We start from the raw sequence: 14,190 nt of genomic DNA, 5'->3' as shown, positions 1-14,190 counted from the left end.
CAAATTAGCCTGGATATTGCCCGATTTTTGGGGTTTTAAATTTTGAAAACAAATGCCTGGATTTGCCAGGTTTTGTAGATAATATAGCCCGGATACGTGCACGAAAAATTTTGCTACTAAGGCGTTTAAAATAAAGAGCTTTCCGAGAAAGACAGCTCTTCCGAGGACTGCTTTGCAAGGTGATTAGTACTTCACACAGACACGAAATGACTGTTGAATTAGTAAAATTTGATTTCGATAGGTTTCAAACCGTTGGTACTATTATTATTTCCCCAATGTTCTGTTAGCAGCTTAATGATAGTTTTGTAGCAGTTTTTTATTGTTTAATATAGCTCCTTAATACTTTGAAAGAACGAATACCTACCGTAAAAATAGTTTAGTTTAAAGTTTGTGTATCTTGAAAGTGTTTATCTATGTTGGAAACTGATACCTACATCAATCTTCAAATGAATGAATTTTGGCTTTTATTCATAAAATTTTAAAAAGGTTGAAATTGGAACTTCAAACTCCTAAAAATGTACATTTTTCCGAAGACCTACAGCAAAGATTTCTGCTAATAAACTTGAAGCACTTGGAGGGCTATGATAGATTTTACGGGATTCAACTTTTCAGCGTTGTAAGAGTTTAGTTTTTGTGCTTATATTAAAGTTATTTTGCGAAAAAGCACTAAGTTCGTCCGAAAGAAAACCTGGTCAGAAAAAGTGTTGAGAAATAAATCTCAGCAGTGAAATTTGAAAAAAAAGATAACTGAAATGTTTGATTTGTGTAGAAAGTTCTAGAAGATTATAATTTTGTTATTTTTCGTAGTCAATTTTTTTTTTGAAAAATTTCATATTTTAAATATTGAAATGTATGCAGCACCATAATACTTTTTCGAATACAGTCGACGAGATGGCTCAAAATGTCAAAAATTTTAAACAAAACAAAAAATGATTGCATCTGATATTTTCAAGCTTTGAAAGTTGAATGGCATTAAATGTAAGAGATTGGGCCTCAAATAAGTTGGATGATCAAATTGTAATTTTTTTGAAACTTTCAGTTGTAACCAAAAAGAAACCCCTTCGAGATTTTTTTTAATTAATAAAAAAGTGATCAAGCCACCCCAGTTTACGGTACTTTATAAAGTGTTCCTAGAACACTTGTATTTGCTTAGAAAACCGTCAGTTCCTGTAAAGTGCCAGAAAGTTAATTTTCGGCAACAATTTTTTTTCGGTATAAAACCAAATCTTGACGTTTAAAGTCATTTGGAATTGAATTTTCATTTTCCCTAGTTTATTTAGTTCCCTTAAAAAGGTGAATTTTTAGGGTGAAAAATCAAAACTTTGAGCTCTCTTCAGCACCCTTAAATCAAGTCCAACTAAGCAGAGATTTTGCTCAGATAATGCATATGGCCGTTTTTTTTCCATGATGAAATTTTTCTCATAAATCTGTTGCTAACACTCAATTGAAAAAAAAGTGATTGCTACCCCCAAACAGAAGAGGAAAACAAAATAATATCAAGATTTGATATTTCAATATTATTTTTTTCCTATAAAAATCTATTATATAAAATTCTCTTGTAACGGTGTTTGTAGTACTACTTCTCCGAAACTACACAAAGGATGCAAATAAAATTATTTTTAGAATATTCTGTAGGCATGCGAATCGTTTTATATCGAATAAAATTAACCAAAAGTCGCATCGATTGTCCGTTTTAATTAAATTTGTAGTTTTTTCAATTAAAATAAAGTCATGGCTTCCATTTTTTCGAGATTTTTTTTCCTTTGGGCGCCGGCCGGGCGGTTTGTTTTTACGTCTCCATGGTCGAGGCGTCGCGAGCAAACGTCGAGAGAGGGTAGTAACCATGGCATAGCATACTGATTGTGATTAGTGGGAATATTTGTGCGCGCATTTTTCAACCAAGCATAATTTCAATGCATGTGGTGGCCATATGAAGCCTAGATGTGTTTTTTTTTCTTCTTGATTCCTATATCATTTGTACAGCACATAGTAATGAATGACGCCTAGATGTTACCCAAATTGATATTTTGCCGATCAAATCAAAACCATTTAAACGATTAAAAAAAATTAAACTTTAATTCGTATTATTTAAAGAAGGAATTTTTGTCTGGAAAATATGAATTTAGTACTGATGCATATGAAATAATGGTATGACTCTTTACGGACATTTGAAAAAAGAAAAGTCGAAAGATTTGGTTCATAATCCAATACGCCTAGAAACATTTTTCGAACATGTACAAATGTGCTTTACTGAAGTTGTATCAAGCGCCTTTAAATTAACAGAACAACTACAAAATCCGTTGAAAATGAACAGACACATGAACTGAACAAGACCCTGTCCTTTAAAATGGATTATATAGGATTGATGTTTATTTAAAGGCCGAATGTAAAGAAGTGCAAACCTTCAACATTTACAAAAAATGTATGCACGATTTTTCAATTTATAAATGGTTGGGCCCAAATAAACAATCTGACTAAATAAACTCAACTTTTTTCAAATCTTTCACCGAAAAACTGTTTACAGGCTCCCTGTTTGTCTACACAAAATTCTTAAAAATAACTTAAGATTCGCGCTTTTGTTGAAATTTTTTTTGTGATTGATATTCCAGAAGCAAAATTTTTTTGATAGCAGAAGCAGTATTTTTTTTTGATAAGTTTTAATGATGACCTGAAAGTGTTGAAAATAATATTAACTCCTGTCATTTCACACGGTGAAACAAGTGGCAGCGCGGTATTAGCCATGAAACATATACCTACCAATTTTTCTCTAAAATAGTCAGAAAGGGTATCCCGAGTGTTAAATCTGAAGCGGATGTTCAAAAACTAATAAATGTCTTCGTAATTTATTTATTTATATAGTATTCCGTCTCACGACATAACTTGACGAACATAATTCCTTAAATTCATTCGGTCCATGGCATGGACCATTTACAAATGTCTTCGTAAATAAAGGTCTTTTGGTTAAACAGTATTCAGAAAAATTGAAGTACCAAGAATTATTTTATTCTGGAGAAAAACTGCAGATATATCAATGAAAGGTGATAAAAAAGACAAACAGGAACAAGTATTAAATTCATTTTAAAGTCTTTCTTTTTCATTTTGAAAGAATATGAAAGTTGAACTGTAATGATATCCATTTGCACTTGCCCCGATGTTTCTTTAATAAAAATAACAATGTATAATAAAGAAAGACACTTAAATGTTAAAGGTTTCGAGGTGAATTTACATGAAAATTTCTAGAAAATAGAATGAACACATGAAATCATCGTAGCCTTAACAGATTAGTTCTTTTTATGTATTAAATTTTTTAAAACCTGCATTCCAATTTAATTTTATTGAATCTTGAAAATATTACATAATCTTAAATGAAATCGCAAATCACCTTCAACACTGTTAATAACAAAAAATTTAAACATATTTTTCTCCTTTCAAAACCAAATTAAAGTCCTTTGAACATTAAACCAATAAATCAAGAAAACTTGATTTATTGAGTTAATATTTTGTGGAATAAAATTTGCAATTTTTGTTCCGTCAAATAAAAAAAAGACCAATTTTTTTTTGAACGTGGTTTTGATGAAAATATGGATATTAATAACCACTGCTTGGGTGAGGAAAGTGAACAGCAAGCTGCTTGAAAATGATTTGTAAAATATCTTCTCTAATGTTTTTTATTTCTTCAGTTCTAAAAAATGTACCATCCAAAGCTGTCGGAAGCTAAAAGTGCTGCGCTAGGCAGAATATTGGGCAAATACTCCAAAAATTGTCCCGATATTCAAAATTCTTCTTCCATAAAGTTTCATATGCAATATATTCCAATAAATGATTTTTTTTTATTTTGGTTTCAACCTTAAAGTGATCTTGAGCAAAGCGGAGTAAATCAACTAAATGGTATACAATAAATGATATAATCAAGATTAAAAGGACGAATGACCAAGTTGGTTAAAATCCTCTATAAATAAACAAAATAGAATAGAATAGATATAATCAACGTATGTTTTTTTATGGAACTAGTCACAAAGAATGGATTTCTTTTAGCATAAGGCTTACCAAGTTTGATGGTTACGTTGAGTGCTGAAAAAATCGAATATGCAACGGGAAGCTGATACCTGATACCAATTCGGCAATATTCAAAGCATCCGAATCAAAGAAATGTAAATGAAAAACATTCATGTAGGATGCATGTAAGATTGATTGGAACAAATTTTTTGATAATTTATGAAAAGACCCATAGAATTGAGTAAAAATTCTTAGATTTGATTCCGATATAATTAAGCGGGACATTTCGAGCAAACGGAAAAGTTGGATATGGGAAACAACTAGGACATGTTCAAGAAAGCGAGACTTTTAACAACTCAAGATTTGATGCTTTTTTGAAGTTAAACAGCGAAGAAAAAATGGAAATAGACGCCATGATAAGACGAAGTTTACCGGGTCTGCTAGTGAGATATAAAAAAATTTACTACTCGTAGATTGTAAAAATATTACAAAAAGTCCATGCAATCATATCCAAATTATATCACCTCTTGATGGCTTTATATCAAGATTATTACTCAATCAGATAGGATTATAACCACCAACAAACTGATGCAAGATTTCATACAATTTTGGTATTGTATCATTCACTTGTAAGCAAATGTAAACTTGCACTCAAACTTTCATGCATTCCCAGGATCTTATCATAACAAACTCAAACCCATCACAGAGCGATATTATTATCTTATTTGTCGTTAAGAAAAAAAAAAAATATCTCCTTTGATACAAGCAGTTGTTTTTTCTTCTACTTCAATTTACCTGCTTGCATTACTTTTGGAAATTTTTTGTACAGCCAGCCAGCAGGATTCGAATCTCGACCATTAGGTTGAGAGGCGCGCACGCTACCACAGAACCATGCCTGGTGCATTGGAATGTGAGCTTATAAATTCTTATAAAAGTCTTCAAAACGGACAAATTGAGCCAGAAAAAACCACTGATTGTATCAAAGAAGATATATTCTTCTTTTTTTCGAAACAACAAACGTGGCGATTTTTACGACAACAAATCAACTGATATAATAAATGTTTGCAACCGACAAAGTACTGAAATTAAGTTATTTGGCCAATGTGGTTATGTAGTTTTTAGAGAAAAAAAATTTAAACATTGTTTCCTAGACAATTAATTTATTCGTAGAACTTAAATGGTAAGTTACTAGGTATAAGGCTAAACTTGTATGATTTTTTCAGCAAAAAAAAGGTTTAACATGAAGTAATAATGTCTATGTTAAAAGTATGATACGAAAGTCCTATACTTCTGGAGTGCCTATTGGAAAATTGATCACCCCAATGGAAAATTTTACTGCAATTTGTTTGAGAAACATTCCCACGGAGTGAAAATTTTTGAAAATTCAAGGGTATTCCAACTAAAAAAAGTTCTAAATTTTTATGAAGCTCGAGCATTTTCGTATTTTTTTCAACAGGTTTTTCCTGCTTGGGGGGGTAATCACCCCTCCTCATAGAACCGCGCATGATTGAAATTAAATTTCACATGTTTGGTTTTTGGTTGTCACTTATGTTAACTCCCATTTTGTGCAACCAGCATCGATACGCAAGGTGAATCAGCTATCACATGAGGTTTAATTTATAATGCAGGATTTAAGAACAATCGATTTTCGAAAGAAAACGGTAACAAGAACTAAAATAAAAATTGTTTAAGAATCTTCATTATTCCTTTCCAAAAAATTAATTTGTGATTTTAGTTTCTAGAAACAATAAAATTTATGGTCGATTTGCTGTGTATAAAGATGTTGAATTCTCTTTCAGAACAAATAGGTAGTCTTTCTCTACTATCCACCAAGACAACAAACATGCATCACTTTTAAACTTCAATGACCTCTAGGAAATTTATAGCTACAGCAAATTATAGATACACGGATTATGTAAACATGCATAATTGCTACGTGTAGGTTTAAGTGCCCCAAATGACCCGACATTTGAAAAAGTCATGCGCTCCAGGCTTAAATTAATCCTAGGCCTAGTAAAAGGTCTCATGCCAAATTTGGGCCAGATCGAATCACGGGAAAGGGTCGCTCAACAAGCCTAAAGTTTGTGTGGGATTTTGGGAATTTTGTTCGAAAGGAACACAAAAATACAGTTTTTCATGAAAAACTTTGGTTCCCTTCGGCCAGGAGAAGTGAAGTAGGCGTGTGCCGAGAAAGACATGTTTTTTTTTCATCTGCCAAAATCAAGCAAGTGAAAAAATAAAAATTAATTGAAGAACTTGAAACTGAACTTGAAGAACTGTTGAAATGAAAAAAATTGCTATAAATTGCAACACATCAAGTTTAACCAGGGATTTTCAAAAACGCGTACCGATCGAGCAGCGAGGGCAATCCTACAAGAAATGGATCCACGATGGATTAAAAGGAGTCTCCCATGATGTCCATTTTACGCACAGGGTTAGTGACTCAGGAAGTTGGATGAAAATTTTTGGAAAGCAGTTTTTTTTCATTCAAGGATAAGTACACATTCTTTTCTTTCAACTAAGACGGATTTAACGTAATGCATTTGATTTGCTTTTTCTTGTTAGTAGTGAATATTTAGTTTTCTTTTCATTCATCCCATTTTCTACCTTTTTTCGTTAACAAACCTAACTGATTCCTTTGAATTGATTTTCGGTATCAAATATTCACGCTTCCATGAGAAGTTCAATATCTTTCAAACGATTAAAGTTCAGACCTGTTTTATTCACGATTTTCTATATTTTGACGAATTTTCCGATCAAATAACTAGAGCATTACTAAAGTTATTCATTTTTGTACAAAAATATGACAATCTAATTTGACATTATATTTTGACATCTATACATACTATACAAATTTTTCATCGAATACGTACAAACTCTAGTAAAACTTAAATTTTCATAGTGACAGGAAAAACCCAAAACCATTTAAATTTTGAGATAAAATTAATAGAATTTGCGAAAAGACTAAGTATTTGTCATACTTCCATACTGGTTAACAAGTTTTGGGAAACAGATGTAAGATATTTTAGGGCCTTACGTTGAATTTATTTTTTCATCTTTACTTTATATTCAAAAACCAGTGTAAAAAACCAACAAGCTTAGAATTCATCATTATTTGAAAATAATGATCAATAAGGCCTCATCCTTTTGATTTCTGATAAAATTTTGATATGTAGTTATCTAAAAAAAACTCATCTGAATTGAACAGTTTTAAAACCAAATAACAGGAGCTTAGGAGAATAGAATTTAACACTGATTACATAACACTAGTCAAAAGTGTTTCCTAGTCATATCCTTTTTACCCAATCCAAACAAAAATTGATTTGCTAGGATGCAGAGGTAACCTCGGTCCTAAAGCATGAAATATTATTCTTTCAATCCCTTTCTCTATTTTCCTTCTATCCATTGACTACTAGGACGTGGCCGGCGCCGTTATTGATGTATAAAGAGAGAGCATCAGTTTTGTTCATTGTGGATGTGCTGTCAATCCCAGATACCATTCATTTGACCTCTGGACAAAATTGATGGCCTCGGTCAATCACGGAGTAGCAACCATTGGCGATGTGGAATTAGTTCTACTGAGCCACGCCTGCGATCATGGAATTTGAAATGCGTTTGCTTAATATCGATAAAAATGTATTTAAAGTTTCACGAAACTTATAAAAAACTACTGATTGAGATTATATTGCATGTTGCATTTCGCGTTCAATGATTTAAGGTGGATGTGAGTAGTCAATTAAGCTAAGCTAAGCTAAGCTAACAACTTTGGTTCCCTTCGGCCAATTTCTTTTAAAAATAGTTTTTCTTAAAGCCTAAACTATGACAAATATTTCATCCGAAGACTGCATTTCAATTTAAGTTAAAACACAAAAGTTATTGAGCTTCAAAAAATAGTTATCTTTTTCAAGGTTGATATTCATCACTATTAATTACAGACACTGCTTCGAACAATTTGACGCAGCATTAACAGTGATCGATATCACTCTAAAAAAAGTTACCCCATTTTTGAAGTTCAATAATTTTTTTTTATCATAAGTCGAATCGAAATGCAGCCTTCGGATGAAATATTTGCTTAGTTTAGGCTCTGAGAAAAATCGTTTTCAAAAGAAATCAACCGAAGGGGACCAAAGTTATTCATGAAACACTGGATTTTCGTATTCCTCCCGGACAAAATGTTCCAAAATCCCATACAAACTTCAGGCTCGTTGAGCGACCCTTTTCCATGATCCGATCTGGCCCAAATTTGGCATGAGACCTTGTACTAGGCCTAGGATGAATTTAGACCTGAAGCCCATAAGATTTCACAAGCTTGAAATTTCTCATCCAAATTTGGGGCAGCCTAGTGTAGGTATTAAACAGATAAAAAAAAATAAAAAGCGCTGTTGTATGCAAGTGTTCTAAATTTTCTGAACGTTGCAACGCGTTGGGTAAAACAAAGTTTAGTGAAACGTTTGTTAGATTTCAGTAAAGATTAACAAACGTTTGGTGAAAAATTACCAAACGTCCGATGATATAATATTGAATTAATAAAATTCGAATTTCTTTCGGTTAAAAAATACCGGTATCCCGTTTTTTTTACCGAAAAATAGCTGTTATTCCCAGACGATAGGAACCACTTCAATCGATAACCACTGGCTGTACACAAATCATTCTTGATCTTAGTAATTTTCTAGCTCATGATATCAAATGATATCCGATCTCTATTTTTATTTAACTTTCCAAAACTTGTTTTGTTTATGGCTATACTTCCTGGAATAAAGCATTTGCAATTTTTTTGGGCTTAGAAATCGAACCGTTATCGGATTCATTGATTTGATTTTTTTATAACAGTTCGAAAACAAACGAAAAAGACATTTAACCACTGCACTGCCTTATAGAATTTATCTTAAGATTTTACGAACGAATATTTCAGCGCACATTAAACGCCGCAATTTATGCAATTCCCTCATTTTAATCACTTCATAGAATAAGGTATCAATGGTGTCGATTATTAGAAACCTTAAGCACAACCCGTTTGTTATCATGTATTCTAGTAGGAGGTAATGCTTCGAATGTAGTTTAACCTAAATTAAAACCATTCATGCCAGTTGTTGGGCAGAATTTTATTCCGATGATTCATCCGGGCACGATCATTCATTCCAAGTTGATTGTCGTACAATTGTTGATTACAATTCTCTCGTCTAGTCGTTTTTGAATACTTATGGTAGATATCTGTTTTCATTCTGTGGATAGGTGTATACAAACAATGGCACTAATGAACAGCAAACTTCGGCTTCATTGAGCGAATGCATGTTTCATAAGACTAGTTCAAATTTATTTGTGTTACAGTTCAGAGTTTATCTCAGAAATTTTTTAAATTTAAAAAATCTGCTCATTAAAGTTTGAATCCAGCGAAAATCTGTTGAAACATAATTCACTTATAAAATTTTCGTGATTTACCGTGAATCAATCTAGTGTCACGGTTAGTGGTGCAGCAAATGTGTCACCGTGCGATCGTGATCGTGAACATATCTCACCTCTGGGAGTGGCTTTTGCCCGTAGCAGCATATGAGAGCTATAACAATATGTTAGCTCAGTTGATCAATGCTGCACCACTACCTATAATGATGTCGGCAACAGTTCAACGTGTTTTTTCAGCTGGCTGCCAGCAATTAACTTCATTATTCACTTGAATTTGAACCACTGAGAGAAACGAATCGTGGCCACCGACTGGTCTACAGGTTAAGCTTCGAGCGCATTTTTCAGTTTGACCTTGTCGATTGATCTTGATTATTATCATTAATTTTTTTGTTCTGTTTCATTCACTTTCCAGATCCAGGATAAGCTTGAAGAAGTAGCGCCCCCGATAAAGCCAACGCGCCTCAACAATATTCCATTGCTGCGTGAAGTCGTCGATCGGTGCAGTTTGTCTCGGAATCCCCATGCCCGGGAACTAGCTCGAATATTCCGCTATCCACACTTCCGGGCCCTGATCGAATCCCACGACGAGGTCGGCGAGATCACAGTACAAAAGCTCCTGCATCCACCCGAGCCGGAATCGCCCGGAAGTAGCGGCGCCAGCAGTTCCGAGGAAATAGACGGCGGAGGCCCATTGGCTTCAGCAACGATCACCACATCCACGACGGCCAGCAAAAAAGGCAAGGGCGGAGGGATGCCGGGGGAAACGATCAAAATGGTCGGAATCCGGCGGAATCCGAACGAACCCCTGGGGCTCACCGTCGAGGTGGACGATCACGAGCAGCTGGTGGTGGCCCGAATCATTGCCGGTGGGATGATCGATCGCCAGGGCCTTCTGCATCCGGGTGACGTCATCTTGGAAGTGAACGGAGTCGAGGTGCGGACACCGGAAGATCTACAGACTGAAATTTCCCGGGCCAAGGAATCGGTCACCCTCAAGATCGGTCCCAGCCTGGAGGAGGAGATGAAATCTGCCCGCATTGTAATGGCCGGTGGCAAGGTAAAAAGTGGGAAAAATTTAGAGCCAGGGAAGAAACTGACGGTAAGTGACGTGTTTTTTATGCTTTTTTATTACATTTCTTTCTAGCTCGATGTAGCTTTTAGCAGTTAAATAGCTTTTTTGCCAGAATCAGTTGATCGTAGGTAATTATTTGGACTTTTTAAGTTTGCGGTGTTTCATTTGAAATTTTGTTGAAGTGTGGTTTTAGTTTGATTTTTATTATATAGTTTTTACAAGTTTATTTAAAATAAGAGTTTTTTTTTCAACAAACTGGATTGAAATTTTGAAGTTATTTTACAGCAGCTTGATCTAACAAATGCTGAAGTGTTTTTTTATACCTCTAGCTTGTAGGGTCTTTTTCATTTTTCAAAGCTAGAAAAACATACACTGCGTTTTTTCAAGTTTTTCAAGTTCTTGAACTTGGCATGGAAGACCAAGAGAGATTGTGAATAATGTGTAGCGATGAGATGAAGAATGTACAGAATAAAATTAAAAGTTATAAAAATAAATAGATACATGGCAACACTGAAATAGCAGCTTCAAACTGTAAACAAAAACACAAATCAGTAATTGGTCTAATCTTCTGAGAGACGGGCGTATTAAAGCTAGATTTTAAATTATGATTCATAATTAATCGTCAGTTCACGACAGATATCTCACATTACGACTATTTCTGTCGGACGTGTTAAAGCGAGATTCGGAATTAGGACTCGCAGATTCGAAAGGCTGCTGCTTTGTTTGTTTTGAAATGATCCCAGTTTCGGTAAATAATACGGATTGAAGAAGCGCAGATTAGAAAAGCTTTGTTTGTTCTGAAATGACGCCGTTCCGGTAAATAAAACGGACTGAAGTGCAGATTAAAAAGGCTGCGGCTTTCACGGAGAAAAAAGTATTGTATTCCAACAATAATCCTCTTATATTCAATCATATATCTGATTGCTTCTCGGCCAACTATAATTAGCGAAATTTCAACAATACGTATAATGGAAAATCTGATTGATTTCGTACATTAAACAATGTATGTAATACATTCAACTATAGATGTATGATTAATTTTGTGCATTCAATTATAAATATAATAGACTGTAATGCACGATTGCTGTCATAAATCCAACAATAATTATAGAAGAATCAACTGTAATTATATGATTGATTTAATAATAAATATGATAGATTCAACTATTATAATATAATTGATTTAATTATAAATATGATTGATTCAACTATAATAATATGATTGATTTAATTATAAATATTGTAACTTTAAATTATGTTTATTTTGGATGTTATCGTATCTAAAGCGTTTTTTTTGGAATAATTTTATGGCTACGTTTTATTTTCTTTTAATTTATTATTTCAGCTTTTTGCATCTAGTTCGTTTTAGCCGCCATGATGCTAAAAAACCTGACCGGATATCCCGATATCCACGTCCTGGTTCCTCCGCTGTTGATCTTTTTGCATAGTTTAATTTACTATATTTATAGTTCAATACCAAGAATCATACATTTGTTGTTGCCGCAGCCCGTGGCGTAGAGGATAGCCTTCATGTCGTGTTTGTGTTCTCTTTAAAAAAAATCTATCATATTTACAATTGAATCAATTATACTATTACTGTTGAATCTACCGTATTTACAGTTGAATCTATTATATTTATAGTTGAATTCCTAAAACCAATTATACAATTGTAGTTGAATCTATCATATTTTCAGTTAAATCAATTATACCATTACAGTTGAATTCATTTCATTCATAATTGATTGCGTAAAGCCAATTATCAGTTTGTAGTTGAGTGTCTTGTATTTAACTATAAATTGAGTCTATTGTATTTAACTATAAGATGAGAAAAATCAACTACGTGTTGATGATTGGTATAACTAGCTGAAATAATTAGAACAACTGTGGTCTTTTTTCTCCATGTTGTTTTGAAATGATGTCAGTTCCGGTAGATAAGACGTTGTTTTATTTATTTTGAAACTTCATTTAACTTCTTCCGTTCGGAATTTCGTAGAATTTTAAAACTTCTTACCGAACGACTCGTCTCTGCAAAATTTTCCATTTTTTTTGTTCCCGACGCGCAAACTAGTTTTCTCATATAAAAAACTTCTCCATTCAATTTTAAATCAAACAGATATAATTTTACATTGTTTTTCATAAAAATTTCATTAATCGCTTGGTGTGAAATTATATCAAAACATTTTTTATCTTTTTACTTTAAAAAAAGAGGTTGAAAATTATATCTTTTTTCAATTACACTTGTGAAAAAAACAGATTCCTCGTGTTTTAGATTCCGTATATTTTTGAAAATTTTTTGCTGCGCAGAATTACAAAAGACTGTTATTTGTCGCTGTTTTTTTTTCTAGTAATAATATTAGCGTGTCGTATAAAATGTCAAGTGTTTTTTTTCTTAACTTTAAAAAAATATCTATTCACCTATTTTTTTTTGGATCTTTTTTGTATGAAAGAGCATTCGAAAATGTATATTTTGGTTTATTTTCAGTTTTTGTCTTTTTCAGCAAACGAAGAAAAAAGCCAAAAAGTAATTGAAGTCCAGCCCGATCGAAAAAGGCATAACATACGCGTACGTCTACTATGATCAAAAGTTTACAAACAACCAGAAAATCGTTTAAGTGTTGTTTTTATATGCCAAAAATATCAAAGCACGTACAATACATCTATGATACGGTTGCCAGGTTGCCCGATTTTATCCGGTTTGGCCCGGATATTTCATACAAAATTTGCGGACAGTTTTGTTCGGGCCGATTGCCCGGATTTCATTGAAAAAGCTCGGACTTTGCACGGATTTTTCACTTTCTTGACAAATCAAGCGAAAAAATTGTGTTGCAAGTTTTATAAAAAAAATCATAAAAAGGTTTTTCGGAAGCCTAGAATACGATTTTAAATCTGTCAATGAATTTTTAATACATCATTTTTTTCATAGATTTTTTTTAACATGATATTTATTGATTTGTTTCTGAGTTTAAACAATTTTTTCCAAGATTTTGCCCGGATTTTTGGTCGTCAATTTTGGAATCAAATGCTCAGATTTTGACAGGTTTTGTCCGGCCCGTGAATGTACATTCAGGTTGCTACATGTACGGATCTATCTAGAAAGGTACAGACTTCTAAACTAATTTTTTGTACAGATTGCGTACGTGCAGATGACAGATTTTAAAAATTTGGTACAGATTTGTAAAGATTTTTTGTCTTTGGTGTAATTTATAGGGTTGCGCTTTACAAACACTGGAGTTGTAAAAATAAAGCAATTTTTGTAATAATTGCATCGAGTTTTCATATATCGATGGTACAGATTTTTCTCATAAAGGTACAGATGAAAAAGATTTATTTACTTAAAAGTACAGATTTTAATGTGGCAATACTGCGCTCAGGGTATCGATGAAATAAAACCATTTTTCCCAGTTGCTTTTTGGCAGTCGTTTTTGGGTATGAGAATATTTGAGATACCTACTATATTTTATGATTTGAAATCTTATTTTATTGTTTCAGGACTGAGCAAAAATGTATTTATTATTCTTTTGTAAGTACTTTTAATGCTATTCCTCATCGCGGCGTTGAGTTTTTTTATTCTTAAGAAATTTTGTATACAGACATTTTTTTTAAATTATCTTACAATTTGCACCAGGTGTCTTCAGAATTTTCCCATAATTACAAATTTTGTTAATTTTGCTGACTGTTTTTTTGACACGAGAGTTTTAACAGATTTACAAATTTTTACTATG

At 33.0% G+C, this 14,190-nt stretch overlaps 1 protein-coding gene across 4 annotated transcripts in view; it reads left to right on the top strand.

Moving 5' to 3' along the window:
- Positions 1-14,190, top strand: part of LOC129749967 (protein PALS2-like) — a 162,094-nt gene that overhangs the window by 131,722 nt on the left and 16,182 nt on the right. For 3 of the 4 annotated variants that reach the window (XM_055745122.1, XM_055745126.1, XM_055745125.1), the window contains one exon: positions 9,809-10,495. In XM_055745122.1, the coding sequence (XP_055601097.1) occupies positions 9,809-10,495 (687 nt within the window). The remainder of the gene's footprint in view (positions 1-9,808; positions 10,496-14,190) is intronic. The other variant, XM_055745124.1, reaches the window with a different exon arrangement.

This window comes from Uranotaenia lowii, chromosome 2 (assembly GCF_029784155.1).
Source record: "Uranotaenia lowii strain MFRU-FL chromosome 2, ASM2978415v1, whole genome shotgun sequence".
Taxonomy (NCBI): domain Eukaryota; kingdom Metazoa; phylum Arthropoda; class Insecta; order Diptera; family Culicidae; genus Uranotaenia; species Uranotaenia lowii.
This window is presented reverse-complemented; position numbering and strand designations above follow the sequence as displayed.